This window comes from Staurois parvus, unplaced genomic scaffold, assembly GCF_062004578.1.
Source record: "Staurois parvus isolate SC_StPar_1 unplaced genomic scaffold, SC_StPar_1.0 ptg000364l, whole genome shotgun sequence".
Lineage (NCBI taxonomy): Eukaryota > Metazoa > Chordata > Amphibia > Anura > Ranidae > Staurois > Staurois parvus.
Genome location: NW_028318160.1, coordinates 730,152 through 746,097, shown reverse-complemented (window position 1 = coordinate 746,097; position 15,946 = coordinate 730,152). Strand labels below are relative to the sequence as shown.

The window sequence follows — 15,946 nt, the reverse complement described above, 5'->3', positions numbered from 1 at the left end:
GCCATTTGAAATATTCAGCTAATTGTTGTTCTCTTTTGTCCGGTTTGCCATCCTGGTGACGCTAATACAAGTTAAACTTTTATCTCATCAGTGTTTACGTGTTTATCATTGGTGTGGTAGCCAGGGAGGTGCCTGACCTAGGTATTTTGGTAGTGACAGCAGGGGCAATATCTGTTCAGGGCTCAGTAGTGAACAGGGTACCCAAAATACTCAGCGGCTCCTAAGGGAGTAGCTATACATAAGTACAGAATGGCCAGCATGCTGAGTCTCTAGTGGTGCAACCAATGGGCCTGCAGCCATGCATTTGATGATAAGTCATGTGCTAGATGAATACATCTTTCACCAGCAACAAGTTTGTGGCAAAAAAGTCTAGTCCAGTCAGAAACCCCCAGGAGAATCAAGCAGAAGCAAAAAAGGCTTGATATAGACACAACAAAGAACAAAGAAAAAAAACACCCTAAAGGAAGAAACATGAAGATCTACAGAGAGTAGAGTGGCCCATTCCTTAACCACCTCTGCAGGGTAAGGAAAGGCAGCAGAACATAATTTGGGAATCGAGAAAAAGACAGTCAGGCAACTTCATCTTTGAAGTAACCAAGTCATTAAATTGCTGAAGGGAAAAAAAACTTAGCGGATAGCTTAGGTCTGCCAGTACTCACAATAGATGCCAAACACTTAAAATGATCCTATTTTAGAGTCTCATTGATTACCTGGATAAGGCTGTCCATGGTTTCCTTCTGCAAAGCTAAATAAACCTCAGACAGGTCTACTTTGCTATAAGCACAGTCAGTGCTAGTTTCATGTACCAAGGGTACCCTGAGATTATTGGTTGAGACCAAACACTCTGAATCAGAGAACAAGACTGAGAAGCAGGTGAGACAACATACTCTGAACCAGAGAACAAGACAGGAGAAAGAGGGTCTATTTCTGCAACCATGTAGTCTGAGTGGGTCTCAACGGCTCCAGCACCCTGAAAATGTGAAATACAAGCTAGATTTATGAACAGTCAAAAGCCAGTCAGGGTGATTCCACTCTGCAGCAAGCCCAGAGCCTTTAATTGGTAACTGAGGTCTTGTCTAAATTTGAAATACAAAGCACTTAAGCCCTCATGTGAGAATGAAAAAAAGCCATTCAGGCTATTTCCACTCAAGCAAACTGCAGGCAAGTCAGCAAAATGCTGCTGAGTGCAAAAGACCTTAGCAATCCTCTCAGTGATCACTCTGAGAAAGGGAACAGCCCATGCTAGTTTCATGTGCCTTGGATGGCCCAGGAAAAGTGGGTGGAACTGCACACTATGAATAAGGATGGAGGGAGTCGCTCCTTACAGAGTTATCACTTATTAAGTGGATGATGTCCCTTCAAGGATTGACACTGCCGCTAAAGCAAATTAACTGGCTAAGCAATTGGACCAGAGAAAGTGAAAAGATTTTAACTAGGTGTAAAAAAGGTAGACCCTAACCTTTTTGTGGAGGCACTTGGCCACTGGTCTGTTAGTACTCACTAAGACTGGGCAGCACAGAGAAAAAGATCTGTGAATCAGGAACTTGGAGAGAAGGCAAGGACAGTTCTTGGTATGGCCCAGAGAGGTGTCAGAGAAGCCCTACCTACATCCTGTGAAGTAACTACCTAAAAAAAGAACATTATATGAAGAGGCCAAGAAGGGGTCCTAAAGTAAGGCTCTATTAAATGAAGGATTAAAATTTGCTCCAAGTAAACATCTTGATAAATTTGAAGCATACATTGATGTGGAAACGTTTGCCAGAAAACTTAATATCAAAAAAACACTTTTTAGAAAACCCTCACAAGGGAGATCAGATTATCACTGATGAAAATATTCACACAAGTTTAAAAAATAAGTCTACTTTAAACCCCAAGACTTCCACCTACCAGTTCATTGAAGTTTCAAGAACATGGTTCAGGGAGATATTTTGAATATCACATGCAATAGAGCCAAAACCCATTCCAAAAATATATGAGAGGCAATTAAGTTAATAGAAAAGAAAAAAAGAAATAGTCATAAGACCCACTGATAAGGGGGTTGGCCTAGTAATCTTACATAAAAGACAGTATGGAGAAGGAGATGCAAAGGATATTACAGGACACTAGTACCTATAACAAATTAGAAGACCCTACTATTAAATTAAAGGGCAAATTAACAAAATTGGTTAAAAAGGGAAGTAAACAAAGAATCTTAAATAAAAAAGGCCAAATATCTGGTACCCAAAATCCCCAAAATACCAATCATACATCAGGCCCCAAAATACATAAAAAAAGAACCACTCCCCCTGGAGAATACTTCAGAATGGGAGAATATCTGGACTTTTTCCTCCAACCTATTGCCATGAGAGGAAAGGCATATTTCAAGGATAGTAGGGATCTTATTAATTTATTGAAGGAGATTAATATAATGGAGCAAACCCTGCTGGCTACAGTGGATGTGGAATCCCTTTACATGAACATAAAACAACTGGATGCTCTTGATGCAACCAAATGGGAACTCCACAATTATTCCGATGTAACACGCCCTCAGAGAGAATTCACACTAGAGGCCTTGGAGATGGCGATGGCCAACAGTTACTTCTGGTATAATGAAAATTTCTTTAATCAAATTAAAGGAGTAGCGATGGGAGCAAGGTATGCCCCCGAGCGCTGCTAACATTTTTTTCAATAAGTGGGAGGAACAGTAAATCGTTTACAGGGAAATGCCACAATTAAAAATGTACAGTTGATATATTTATAATTTAGGAGAAAAATTGCAGGAACTGGAGAGCTTCCTGTCCTCTATAAATAACAGTGCCTATGTGTCAGGAATGGACTTGCCAATAATGGTGGGACTCACCTGCCTTGTGGGCTGCAGTACCAGGGCTGGCCAGCGGGTGCTCTCAGCAATCAGAGACTCAACCCTGCAGTCAGCCAAACACCTGAAGCTGATTACGGAGGTGTATTTAAGGGATGGCCAGACCTGCAGTCTGGGCCTTGGTGTGTGTTTTTCCATGGGTCCCTGTATCTTGTTACCCGCATTCCTGTTCCTGTTCCTGCCTGACTCACTTGTTGCCGACCCTGCTTGATCCTGACCTCTGCTGACTTCTCCTGTTTGATCCCTGGCTTGTGACCCCGACCATTCTCTGCCTGACCCCCTGTACCTACCTGCCCGTTAGTTGCTGTACCCGGCTCGTGACCTGACTACTCTCTGCCTGATCCTCCTGTTCCTACCTGCCCGATTGTTATTGACCCGGCCTGCCTGACTACACTTGCATTGTATGTATTGTTATCTGTGGGTGGTTTGGTTTGGTTCGTTTGCACTGTGTTTATGTTTTAGTATTGCACTGCGTTTTGTATTGTTAGTATTAATAAATTATATTGTTTATAACATATCTGAAGCCTGCGTTTCCCTGCGTCAGTTCACATACCTCTGGTCATACCCAGAGCCCTGACATTACACCAAGGCCAATCCTGACCAGAAGTGGCTGCACAGGGAAGCCATCTTGGCTTATTGTTGCTGGGAAGGATGGATCTTGATGAGGTTGTGTATTTATCTCTGCTAGTGTTTGATGACAAAGACTATGCTTATCAGACTCTGAAGGAGTATACCCGGGATCAACTGTTAGAGTGTATAAGGATCGCTCATTGTCTAGTCGATCAGGGCACAGAGTTTTCTGAGGTGCAGCCATTGATCCAGGTTTGTGCTGAGTTGGCTCGGTCCTGTACCCCTGAAAGCAGGAATGACTTTTTTCCCCCATTTATTGTGGATCAAGTGGAATCACTGGTATGGTTGTTGGAAGATGATCCAGATTGTTTCCATGAGCACTATGCAGCTTGTCCATCACATGTGCTCATGGATTGCATAAACGCAGTCCAGTCTTTGGTCAGACAGGCTATGTGTAAGCTGAGTTTTGTTCAACCAGTACTGCAGACATGGACAGATTTGTTACACCCAGCCTCAGTCGGCTTGCAATATCATTCCTCTGCTCAAGGCACTCTTCCTGCATCCCCAACAGCACCCCCAGTGACTGCCCAGTATACTCTAACTACCACATACCAGTCCCCCGCTCCCACTCGCTGCACCTATCCTTTCTTTGGCCCTGTGGAGAGGTCCTCTGTGGCGGCTGCTCCCTCCTCTGTTCCATCTTCCAGCTCTTCTCTGTCCTCAGCTGCTCCATTTGTTTGCAGACCTGCATTTACTTGCAGTGCTCCAGTAGTTAAAACCAGAAAAAAGCAAAAATTCTTTCCAACCAGTACCATCCTGCCAGTATCCAAACCGGTGAGCCTGCCGTCTGAGAACCTGCCTTCCGTGGTTCAGCCTGGTGCCTCGGCACCCGCACTTCAGCCTGATGTCTCTACCCAGCCTGATGAACTGATCCAGCCTGATGATCCTATCACGCCTGATGACCCTATCATGCCTGATGACCCAGTGCCCGCTGTCATACCTGGTGACCCGATGCCCGCTGTCGAGCCAGACGATCCAATGCCTGATGACCCAGTGCCCGCTGTCATGCCTGGTGACCCGATGCCCGCTGTCGAGCGAGACGATCCAATGCCTGATGACCCAGTGCCCGCTGTCATGCCTGGTGACCCGATGCCCGCTGTCGAGCCAGACGATCCGGTACCTGATGACCCGGTGCCCGCTGTCATACCTGGTGACCCGATGCCCGCTGTCGAGCCAGACGATCCAATGCCTGATGACCCGGTGCCCGCTGTCATATCTGGTGACCCGATGCCCGCTGTCGAGCCAGACGATCCAATGCCTGATGACCCAGTGCCCGCTGTCAGGCCTGGTGACCTGATGCCCGCTGTCGAGCCAGACGATCCAATGCCTGATGACCCAGTGCCCGCTGTCGAGCCAGACTATCCAATGCCAGATTACCCGGTGCCCGCTGTCGATCCAGATGATCCGGTACCTGATGACCCGGTGCCCGCTGTCATGCCTGGTGACCCGATGCCCACTGTCGAGCCAGACGATCCAGCGCCAGATGACCCGGTGCCTACTGTCGAGCCAGATGATCCGGTACCTGATGACCCGGTGCCCGCTGTCGTGCCAATTGACTCAGAGCCCACTGTCGTGCCTGGTGACTCGGTGCCCACTGCCTTGCCAGATGACGCGGTGCCCGCTGTCGAGCCAAATGACCTGATGCCTGGTGACCCGATGCCCGCTGTCGAGCCAGACGATCCAATGTCTGACCCAGTGCCCGCGGTCATGCCAGTTGACTTGGAGCCCACTGTCGTGCCTGGTGACTCGGTGCCCACTGCCTTGCCAGATGACGCGGTGCCCACTGGCGAGCCACATTACCTGATGCCTGGTGACCCGATGCCCGCTGTCGTGCCTGATGACCCGGTGCCCGTCGCTCTGCCTGGGGGCCCGATGCCTGTCGCTCCGCCTGGGAGCCCAGTGCCTGCTGCCCCGCCTGGTGGCCCGGTGCCTGCTGCCTCGCCTGGTGGCCCGGTGCCTGCTGCTCCGCCTGGTGGCCCGGTGCCTGCTGCTCCGCCTGGTGGCCCGGTGCCTGCTGCTCCGCCTGGTGGCCCGGTGCCTGCTGCTCCGCCTGGTGGCCCGGTGCCTGCTGCTCCGCCTGGTGATCCGGTGCCTGCTGCTCCGCCTGGTGATCCGGTGCCTGCTGCTCCGCCTGGTGATCCGGTGCCTGCTGCTCCGCCTGGTGATCCGGTGCCTGCTGCTCCGCCTGGTGATCCGGTGCCTGCTGCTCCGCCTGGTGATCCGGTGCCTGCTGCTCCGCCTGGTGATCCGGTGCCTGCTGCTCCGCCTGGTGATCCGGTGTCCAGCCCGATGTGCCTCTGCTCGGAGTCCAGCCCGATGTGCCTCTGCCCGGAGTCCAGCCCGATGTGCCTCTGCCCGGAGTCCAGCCCGATGTGCCTCTGCCCGGAGTCCAGCCCGATGTGCCTCTGCCCGGAGTCCAGCCCGATGTGCCTCTGCCCGGAGTCCAGCCCGATGTGCCTCTGCCCGGAGTCCTGCCCGATGTGCCTCTGCCCGGAGTCCTGCCCGATGTGCCAGTCTTTGATATCCCGCCAGTTACCAGACCCGGGCGGTGGAACATTTTGCCCAGCTAGGACTGTTTGGAGCGTCCTGAGGACGCTCCTTGAGAGGGGGGGGTACTGTCAGGAATGGACTTGCCAATAATGGTGGGACTCACCTGCCTTGTGGGCTGCAGTACCAGGGATGGCCAGCGGGTGCCCTCAGCAATCAGAGACTCAACCCTGCAGTCAGCCAAACACCTGAAGCTGATTACGGAAGTGTATTTAAGGGATGGCCAGACTTGCAGTCTGGGCCTTGGTGTGTGTTTTTCCATGGGCCCCTGTATCTTGTTACCTGCATTCCTGTTCCTGTTCCTGCCTGACTGACTTGTTGCTGACCCTGCTTGATCCTGACCTCTGCTGACTTCTCCTGTTTGATCCCTGGCTTGTGACCCCGACCATTCTCTGCCTGACCCCCTGTACCTACCTGCCCGTTAGTTGCTGTACCCGGCTCGTGACCTGACTACTCTCTGCCTGATCCTCCTGTTCCTACCTGCCCGATTGTTATTGACCCGGCCTGCCTGACTACGCTTGCATTGTATGTATTGTTATCTGTGGGTGGTTTGGTTCGTTTGCACTGTGTTTATGTTTTAGTATTGCACTGCGTTTTGTATTGTTAGTATTAATAAATTATATTGTTTATAACATATCTGAAGCCTGCGTTTCCCTGCATCAGTTCACATACCTCTGGTCATACCCGGAGCCCTGACACTATGGTATTAAATTTAAAAGCAACACAGGATGGGAGGCTATCCAGTTTTTGTATTTGGAAATTTTTAAAAGTGAGACAAGTTTGTCTAGAACACTACTAGTTGTAGACAAGTGAGACAAGTTGTACTAGAACATTCTTTAAAGCTACTGACAGAAATGGATACATTTCTAAAAGAATCTGCCATCACCTGAGGTGGTTGAGGGCAATTCCCAAAGGTCAATTCATGAGAATTAGAAGAAATTGTGGTAGGAGGGAAGATTTTGAAGTGCAATCAGAGAAATTATTACAAAGAATTTTGGAGAAAGAATATAAGAAAGCAAAGTTAGAAAAAACTGGAGACCAAATAAGGAATATGAATCGGGACACATTATTGGTACCTAGACCTAAGAGAGAATCTGGTGCAGATTTGGCATTCATTACAGGCTATAATCCACAGTTTAAGAAACTGGAAAAGAGTATTGGTAGACATTGGCCTATTCTATTGAGGGACCATACTTTTAAAAACAGATCCTCCCTAAGAAGCCCACAGTTATATACAAAAAGGCCTTGGGCCTTAGGCATATCATCTCCAAGAACGTGACAGAACCCCCTAGGAGGCCCCTAAGTTCTTGAATGCTACAGGTTCTTACAAGTGTGGGAGATGTTAAGCTTGCAGGATTATTAAAGACAAAAGCAAAAAGATTGACAATTTCTCATCACATGTTACTGGTGAAAGGTTTAATATCAAGAAGTTCATCACATGTGATGCAAGATATGTCACTTATTTGCTTACATGTCCGTGTAAATTGCAATTTAAGAATGGTTACAAACAGCAAAGCGTGTCCAACCATTTCTGATTGAAACACAATCGGGACCCCAGACTTCTACAGTTTTGGGAAACTGACAAAATATCCAAACAATGGCGGGGTACTGATATGACAAAAAAGGTCTCACAGATGGAAATCCAGTGAATCCATAGACTGCAAACATTGGATCCGAAGGAGCTAAATTATGATTTAGACCTTAATTATTATTATACAGTATATAGCGCCAAAGGGTATGCTCAGCGCTGTACAGTAGCAAGGGGGACAGAACATGAGACAAGACAGTAACAATACAATACATGAGGGGTTCGAGCTTACAATCTAGGAGGGAGGGGAAGGTGGTACAGGAGGAGATGGCTGTGGGGGATGGAGTGGAGGAGGTTAGTTGTTAGGTGAGGTTGGGGTAGGCTTCCCTGAAGAGGAGGGTTTTCAGGGTGCGCCTGAAGGTGAGGAGGGTAGGTGACAGTCTGATGGATTGGGGTAGGGAGTTCCAGAGGATGGGGGAGATCCTGGAGAAGTCCTGCAATCGGGCGTGGGAGGAGGAGACCAGGGAGCTAGAGAGTAGGAGGTCCTGTGAGGAGCGGAGGGCACGGGTAGTATTTGGGTATCAGGTCAGTTATGTAGTTTGGGACGGCATTGTGAATGGCTTTGTAGGTCAGAGTTAGCAGTTTGAATTTGATGCGTTGGGCAATCGGGAGCCAATGAAGGGATTGGCAGAGGGGGGAGGCAGATGTGGAGCGGTTGGTGAGGTGGATGAGTCTAGCCGCTGAGTTTAGGATCGACTGGAGTGGGGATAGCGTTAGTTTGGGTAGGCCAATGAGAAGGGAATTGCAATAGTCCAGGCGTGAGTTGATGAGGGAGTGTACGAGTTGTTTGGTGGTGTCTGGGGTGAGGAATGTGCGTATCTTGGAGATGTTGCGGAGGTGGAGCCTGCAAGATCTAGATAGCAGTTGGATGTGGGGTAGGAAGGAGAGGTGGGAGTCCAGGGTGACACCCAGGACTTTGGCATGTGGGGTGGGAGAGATGGTGGCGTTGTTAGTAGTGATGGAGAGGATGGGGGGGCACGGGGTGGGGCACCAGGAGCTCAGTTTATTGTCTTCTCACTGACTATTAGGGGTATATCCATTGCTGTAACCCTTCTTTGCAATGGAGTATGTTACACTTAATATTTGGTTGTGCATTAGATAGGTGAGGGTTCCCCCTTTTTCCACACTGGAACCTTTTGGGTATATATTTACCCATATAATTCTTTAATTGTTAATCATGCCCCCTTTTCTATAAAAAACCATGGTCTCAATTTTTTCAACTCTTTATACTGTCTCAAATATTATTCTTCATATTCATTTAAAATAAATATATATTTGTATTTGAGTGCTAAATATTTTAGATGTATGATGCTCATAATTTGCAGGACCCCCGTCAGCCATTATAATATCTGCCTATAGGTCTTTATAGCTTGTCACTTATCTATTTTCATTTTTTATTTCTACTTTTAACTTTAATTTTATTTTTCTATTTCAATTCTATTTTTATTTTTTTTTATATTCCTTATTTTATTTTTATTATTTTTATCTTCATTTCATTCATTATTATTTTTTATATTTTCATCTCATTTTTTCGTTTCTATTTTTCATTAAAATTTTCATTTTATTTTTAGCTTTATTATTTTCATTTTATATTTTTCATTAACTTTTATAATTTTTTATTTTTTGCCCTGCCCTGAGGTGTAACAGTGTATACCCAGACATGGACGTGGTTCAACCATTTTGGTTTCAACCTCCATCTTGGCAAAGGGGTTAACTGTCCTGACACATATTTCTCCCTTATCCTTCCCCCACCCCTCCCTCTCACTGAGAGGAGACATCTGGCCAGTGTGTGTGTATGTGTACTGTTTATGGGTCACTGGCCAGGCAAGGTATCTATAGCTAGGTGTGGAGCTGTCTGTGAAAGCTGTATCCTTTCTCACCTAGGAAGAGATAGGACAAGTTTTCCCAAGAGAGCTGGAGTCTCACTGGCCAAAGTACCTGTGTAATTTTACACCTCGTAACAAGATAAGGAGCCTTCCCAGGAGTTGAAAGGGACTCTGAGCTAATAAACCTAGCTCAGCATAGGTGACAGAATTAGATGAACACTTCTCAAATCAATTTTTCCTCTATGTCTCATATCTTGGAATATGAGAGACTTACATAAAAACCTGACACCTCGTCAGATGGCCAATGAGCAGGAGAACAGTTTGACGGGTCACTCGCTTATCTCGGACCATCAGGGGAGCCAAAACATGGAACTCGTGAACCATGCAATATATAATTTCATAATTCATATCTAAAGAATCCTCAGACTTGTCTGTGTAATAATATACCCGCGAGTGGACTATTGCTTGTGCAGATGGTAAGTTATGGACCAGAATATGAATTATGAAAGATGTTGGTTCCAGTTTAGAGTTCTGCCTGATGGTTCCTCCCTAAACAGGGGATTGGTCTCTCACTTCAGAACCACCCCCTGCTGGGAAACTTTAAAACAGGTTGCCAAGCCTAAGGAAGTTAGTTTTGAAGACATCCCCCATTTTTAACATCAATATACCACCTGGGGAGACCTGTGCCTTTCGCTCTGAAACGTGATCTGCTTCCATCCAAGGATTAATGGCAAGTAACTTAACCCTTTAACTTCTCCCTGTCATCTCTTTGCTGTGCTGTTTTATATATATATATATATATATATATATATATAATATCTTGGTTACATCTTCTCTGTAAATATTTTTATTGCACCTGTTTGACCCTTTTAGTAATAAATCTTTCTTCTGAATGTGTTGAACTGTTTCTATAGCTCTTAATTGCAATTTATGAATCCCTGCCTTTAAAGACGCTACTGTTGGTATAACTCTCTGTACAATCGGCCTGTGTCATTGACCGGGTTATGCGGACGATTATTTTAATTATTATAGTATTCTGGTGATATTGCGAGTTTCCTCTTTCTCTGAACAAAAAGGAGGTGGTGGCAGTGTGAAGGGGTTAATTGCGTAATTAACCTGACCCAGTAACAATCGATTCAGGCTGCTGGCACTTCGATCAGTACCCATTAGCTGGAAAATCGTTGTGCAGGGTGCAGCTGGGTGTGGCATTGTTACGCACGTCACATTGCGGTTTTAGATCGGCCAGTTCTTCGGTCACGAGTTTGGTGAAAAGGTCTGGGGTCTGACGCCGCGATCGTGACATATGGGAGTTAATATATCCTCTCATAGTGGTTTTCCATGTCTCATTATGGCTTCATAGTGTACCCATCCCAAGATATATGTTTTTATAATATTCATGCTTTTAAAATTACTTTTGTTTTTATAGATTTTGTTTGCCAATATGTCATAAAGGGTTCCCAATTTTTGTACACCGCAGCAGTTTATACAGCCGTTATACATGTGGCATCAATTTGCCTCTAATATTGTATAAGTCAGCCATGTTTTTGGAGCCATCCATTTAACATGCTCCTACTCCTATATATTGTGCACGGTTGTGGTTGTACATCACTTCTTGAAGACGCCGCCAGGTGAAACGTACATAGAAGCATGATCCCGTCACCTCCAGGTTCCTATGGCATCATATCCGGTACGCTGGTAGCGAGGCTTGGAATGCACGCTGGCCACCACTATTGAGATCTAATACGAACACAGGCTTTTGCATTTCTAGAAGTCATATGGCTTGGTGATTCTTTTAAAAATGATTAATGGATAAGGGCATCATATAAAGCTAACATTTAAGGGGGAAGGCCACTTCATCAGTGCTTAAATGTTTAGTTCACAACTGAATCCATACAAAATTTCATCATCTATTCATCCATCCTCTTTCAGATCCCGTGCTGGCACTCTTTGCTCCTCCTGTTCTCAATGGGCCCCCATAAGAAGCAGCTTCCTATGGCGGCCCACCTAAGCCACGCTGCCTGCATACATAGACACAGATATTGTGGCTTGGCCCCGCCCCCCTGCACACAGAATTTGACTGACAACAGCAAGAGGCAATGGCTCCCTCTGTGGCTTCTGTGTGCAGAGAGACAGGAGAGAGCCTCTGCAGAAGGGCACATCACTGGATCAAGATCGAGCTCAGGTAAGTATAAATGGAGGGTGAGAGGTGAGGGTACAGATAGAGGGACATTTTCACCTTAACACAGGGAATTCATTAAGGTAAAAAATGTCCAACCTAGCGCTAGCATATTGTAAACTTGATGTCACAGTGCTTGAGCTCTTTCAAGGCATTTTTTCATTTTGGAAATAGCTAAAAGTTTCAGGGTGCGAAGTCAGAGGAATAAGTTGGCTGATCAAGTTTTGGAATAGATTTCTGCGCCAGGAACTCGCAAACACTTAACGCATCATGTGCAGGAGCATTGTGGCATAAAATCCACTTGTCAGGCCAGAATTCCAGTATTTTCCTTTAAACAGATTCCCGTATCCTTTGCAGGCCAACCTTTCATTGGTTGACTGTTGTACCATGTTCTATGAACTTGTATTGAACTATCCCCTTGCGATCAGCAAAACACACTAGCATGGTTTTGAACTGAGAACGAGACATGCATGCTTTCTTCAGGCGATGTGAATTCTTTGCCATCCACGTAGAAATCTGTGCATGCACTGGTGATGTCACCGGCTGCATTGAGTTTGAATACCTCCTAAGGCACCTAGGCTTATCTGTAGGTACAAGTTCAAAAGAAGTTTACTACTGCTTAAAAGCCTTGAAATCAGAGGGTAAGCTTGGCAGTGAGGCCAATTCACAGGTGTAATTAAAAAAAAAAAAACACAACCTTAAAATGTCAAAGCGGTAGTGAAGTCTTAAAAAAAAAAAAAAAAAAAGGAAAAGCTTCTCTGCAAGTTAATGGCATAATGTGCTAGTATGCAATGCATACTAGCATATTATGACAGACTAACTTGTAAAAGGGATCTCTCCAGCAGTATGCTGTCACCGCTGCCAGGGCTTCCATCTTCACCCAGTCTTCCTTCTGGGTTCACAGCCTCTGGCTGCTTTAATGGCCGAGCTGTGATACCGTCACTCCTGGGCATGGGCACGGCCATTACATGTGCCCTCAACTCAGAGAGCAGTGTGCATGTGTCAGTGACATCAGGAGATATTCACTGAACCTATAGATAAGCTGTATTATAAGCTTACCTGTAGATACAAGTGACCAAGCAGTGTTTACTACCACTTTAATGTAAATGTCTGAGAACATGTATTGCTGATCAGCCAGAACACTTTGTGAATGTATATGGTTTAGCCAAAGACCAGTTTTTCACATTGTACGAACTGATCGAAGTTAAAGGATGTTTAGATGTCTCCACTTAGTGACAAGGAAGGGCTGTACCACTTAAAGGAACACTGGTAAACATAACTCACTAGATATGATAACAACGTAAGCTAATGTTGATTAGCATGATTTGGTCAGTGAATTCTTATTACCTGTAAGCGAAAGACACTGAAGTCTGAAATAGAATTCATAGTAATTCATCGATCAATATACCAGAAGAGTAATTTAACGTGCATGAAAGGATGGGGCTATTACTTGCAAAAATGACAGTCATATGTCAGAGGCTTTATATTTTCTGATTAGGACTTTATCAAGTATGTTGGAAAGGTTGCGCTCTGGTTGTTGTTAATACAGTTTTTTCTTATTTGCAATGTCTATTATAATCTATGGTCTTAGAATAACTTACCTTCCATGTTATTTTCATATTATTTGGTTTAGTGCCTTCTCCCCGAACATCAATGGGGTTGTTTAAAGGAGCTATGGTGGATACAAAAAATACAATTTAAATTGTGTAACTGTCATGGCTCATTTTATATCAAGAATAGCCATAAACATTAAATAGTTTTGGCAGTCTCCTGATATTAAATTCTGGAAATCTAAAATCTGACTTGTTTAATATCACAGATGGATTAAAACAGAAGCAACCTAAGCAGAGTTTAACTGTAAGGATCTTTGGTGTTACTAAATTGGTTATACAGATGAAACTCAAAAAATGTGAATACTGTGAAAAAGGTGCAATATTCTAGGCTCAAAGTGTTCCACTCTAATCAGCTAATTAAGCCATAACACCTGCAAAGGGTTTCTGAGCCTTTAAATGGTCTCTCAGTCTGGTTCAGTAGGAATCACAATCATGGGAAAGACTGCTGACCTGACAGTTGTGCAGAAAACCATCATTGACACCCTCCATAAGGAGGGAAAGCCTCAAAAGGTAATTGCAAAAGACATTGGATGTTCCCAAAGTGCTGTATCAAAGCACATTAATAGAAAGTTATGTGGAAGGGAAAAGTGTGGAAGAAAAAGGTGCACAAGCAGCAGGTATGACCACAGCCTGGAGAGGATTGTCAGGAAAAAGCCATTCAAAAGTGTTGGGGACTTTCACAAGGAGTGGACTGAGGCTGGAGTCAGTGCATCAAGAGCACCACACACAGACGGATCCTGGACATGGACTTCAAATGTCATATTCAAATGTCAAACCGCTCCTGAACAACAAAGTCAAAAGCGTCTTACCTGGGCACACACTGAAAAATGCTTGAAGTTCAGTGTGAAGTTTCCACAGTCTGTGTTGATTTGGGGAGCTATGTCATCTGCTGGTGTTGGTCCACTGTGCTTCATTAAGTTTAGGGTCAACGCAGCTGTCTACCAGGAGATTTTGGAGCACTTCATGCTTCCTTCCGCAGACAAGCTTTATGGGGATGCTGACTTCATTTTCCAGCAGGACTTGGTACCTGCCCACACTGCCAAAAGCACCAAAACCTGGTTCAATGACCGTGGGATTACTGTGTTTGATTGGCAAGCAAACTCGCCTGACCTGAACCACATAGAGAATCTATATGGCATTGCCAAGAGAAAGATGAGAGACATGAGCCCGAACAATGCAGAAGAGCTGAAAGCCGCTATTGAAGCATCCTGGTCTTCCATAACACCTCAGCAGTGCCACAGGCTGATAGCTTCCATGCCATGCCGCATTGAGGCAATAATTGCTGCAAAAGGGGTCCAAACCAAGTACTGAGTACATATGCATGCTTATACTTTTCAGAGGTCCGATATTGTTCTATGTACAATCCTTGTTTTATTGATTGCATGTAATATTCTAATTTTCTGAGATTGTGCATTTGGGGTTTTCATGAGCTGTAAGCCATAATCATCACAATTATAACAAATCACAGCTTGAACTATCTTGCTCTGCATGTAATGAGTTTATCTCATATATTAATTTCACCTTTTAAGTTGCATTACTGAAATAAATGAACTTTTGCATGATATTCTAATTTTTCAAGTTTCACCTGTACATGTCTGGTCTACACAAGAGGTAAAGTAAAATGAGTGGAGTATATCTAATCTTTTGTTACATAGCATGGGTATACATCGTATATTAAAGAATTCATGAAACACTACAACTGTTTAAATATATATTACTAACATATTATGACTATAAGATTAGTCCCAACCCTACTCCTGTTTTCAATTAAATGCATGTTCATTCCTGGATCCCATTCATACTGCTAAACTCTGGCAAAAGGGCAAGGAAAGGGGGTATTGAATAGAGCAGAAACTCAAAAACTCAACTGGTAAGGACTGGGCCTAGTTACTGCTTCAGTATATGCCAGATGAATAGGGAATATTCACCTCCAAAATAAATCTTAATGTTAGCTGAGCTGAACGGTGGGGAACATTTGTTGAGATTTACTCATCCCTAACTATATCTAATGTGAAATTATCACCTGCTTCCGGTGTGCTAATGCGGTCTGATGGTTTGCTTCCATTGCTTGGTCCCAGCTCATTCACTGCAATAACCCGAAACTGGTAATTTACATAAGGAGAAAGATCCAGGTGCGCCAAGTTTTCAGTTCCATCAACCCGTTTTAGTTCATGCCATATTCCAGGTTCAAAATTATCTTCCTCGAACTCTATGATGAACTCTGTAAGATTTAAAAATATACTTTTGAATTAGAAAAGAAAATGAGAGTGTGCATTCGCCCAATGAAACGTACATTCCCTGACAACATCTGTTCTATAGGAAAAGGTATTGACCATAACATTAACCCTGTTTAAGGGATTATAGATACCCTCCCTGCACATTCACCAGACATTCCCTCAACCTGTTTGTAAATACAACCTGACTGATTGAATTGCTAAATCATTTTACAGATGATTGTTATATTAAGAGTGTTGGACTTTTGTTTTTACTCTTTTTTTTTTTTTTTTTTAATTATTTATGTAGGCAAATTTTTTTTAGGTAGAGCAATGAGCTGTACATAGAAGTCTAGGGAATGTTATTTTATGATGTTGCAGATTAATCATTAGCATTCTGAGCGAACACTAATGTGTGAATATGGTAAAAAGGGAAAGGCACAGGGATACACTTGTAAAAAGAAGAATGTTTGGAAAATAGTGATGTAATGTTAGG

General features: G+C 44.5%; 1 protein-coding gene across 9 annotated transcripts in view; it reads right to left on the bottom strand.

Annotated features, from left to right (window-relative positions):
- L1CAM (L1 cell adhesion molecule) overlaps positions 1-15,946 on the bottom strand; it is a 721,289-nt gene that overhangs the window by 122,323 nt on the left and 583,020 nt on the right. For all 9 annotated transcript variants that reach the window (XM_089685157.1, XM_089685163.1, XM_089685158.1 and 6 more), the window contains 2 exons: positions 15,261-15,458; positions 13,226-13,296 (listed from right to left, as the gene is read on the bottom strand). In XM_089685157.1, the coding sequence (XP_089541283.1) occupies positions 13,226-13,296; positions 15,261-15,458 (269 nt within the window). The remainder of the gene's footprint in view (positions 1-13,225; positions 13,297-15,260; positions 15,459-15,946) is intronic.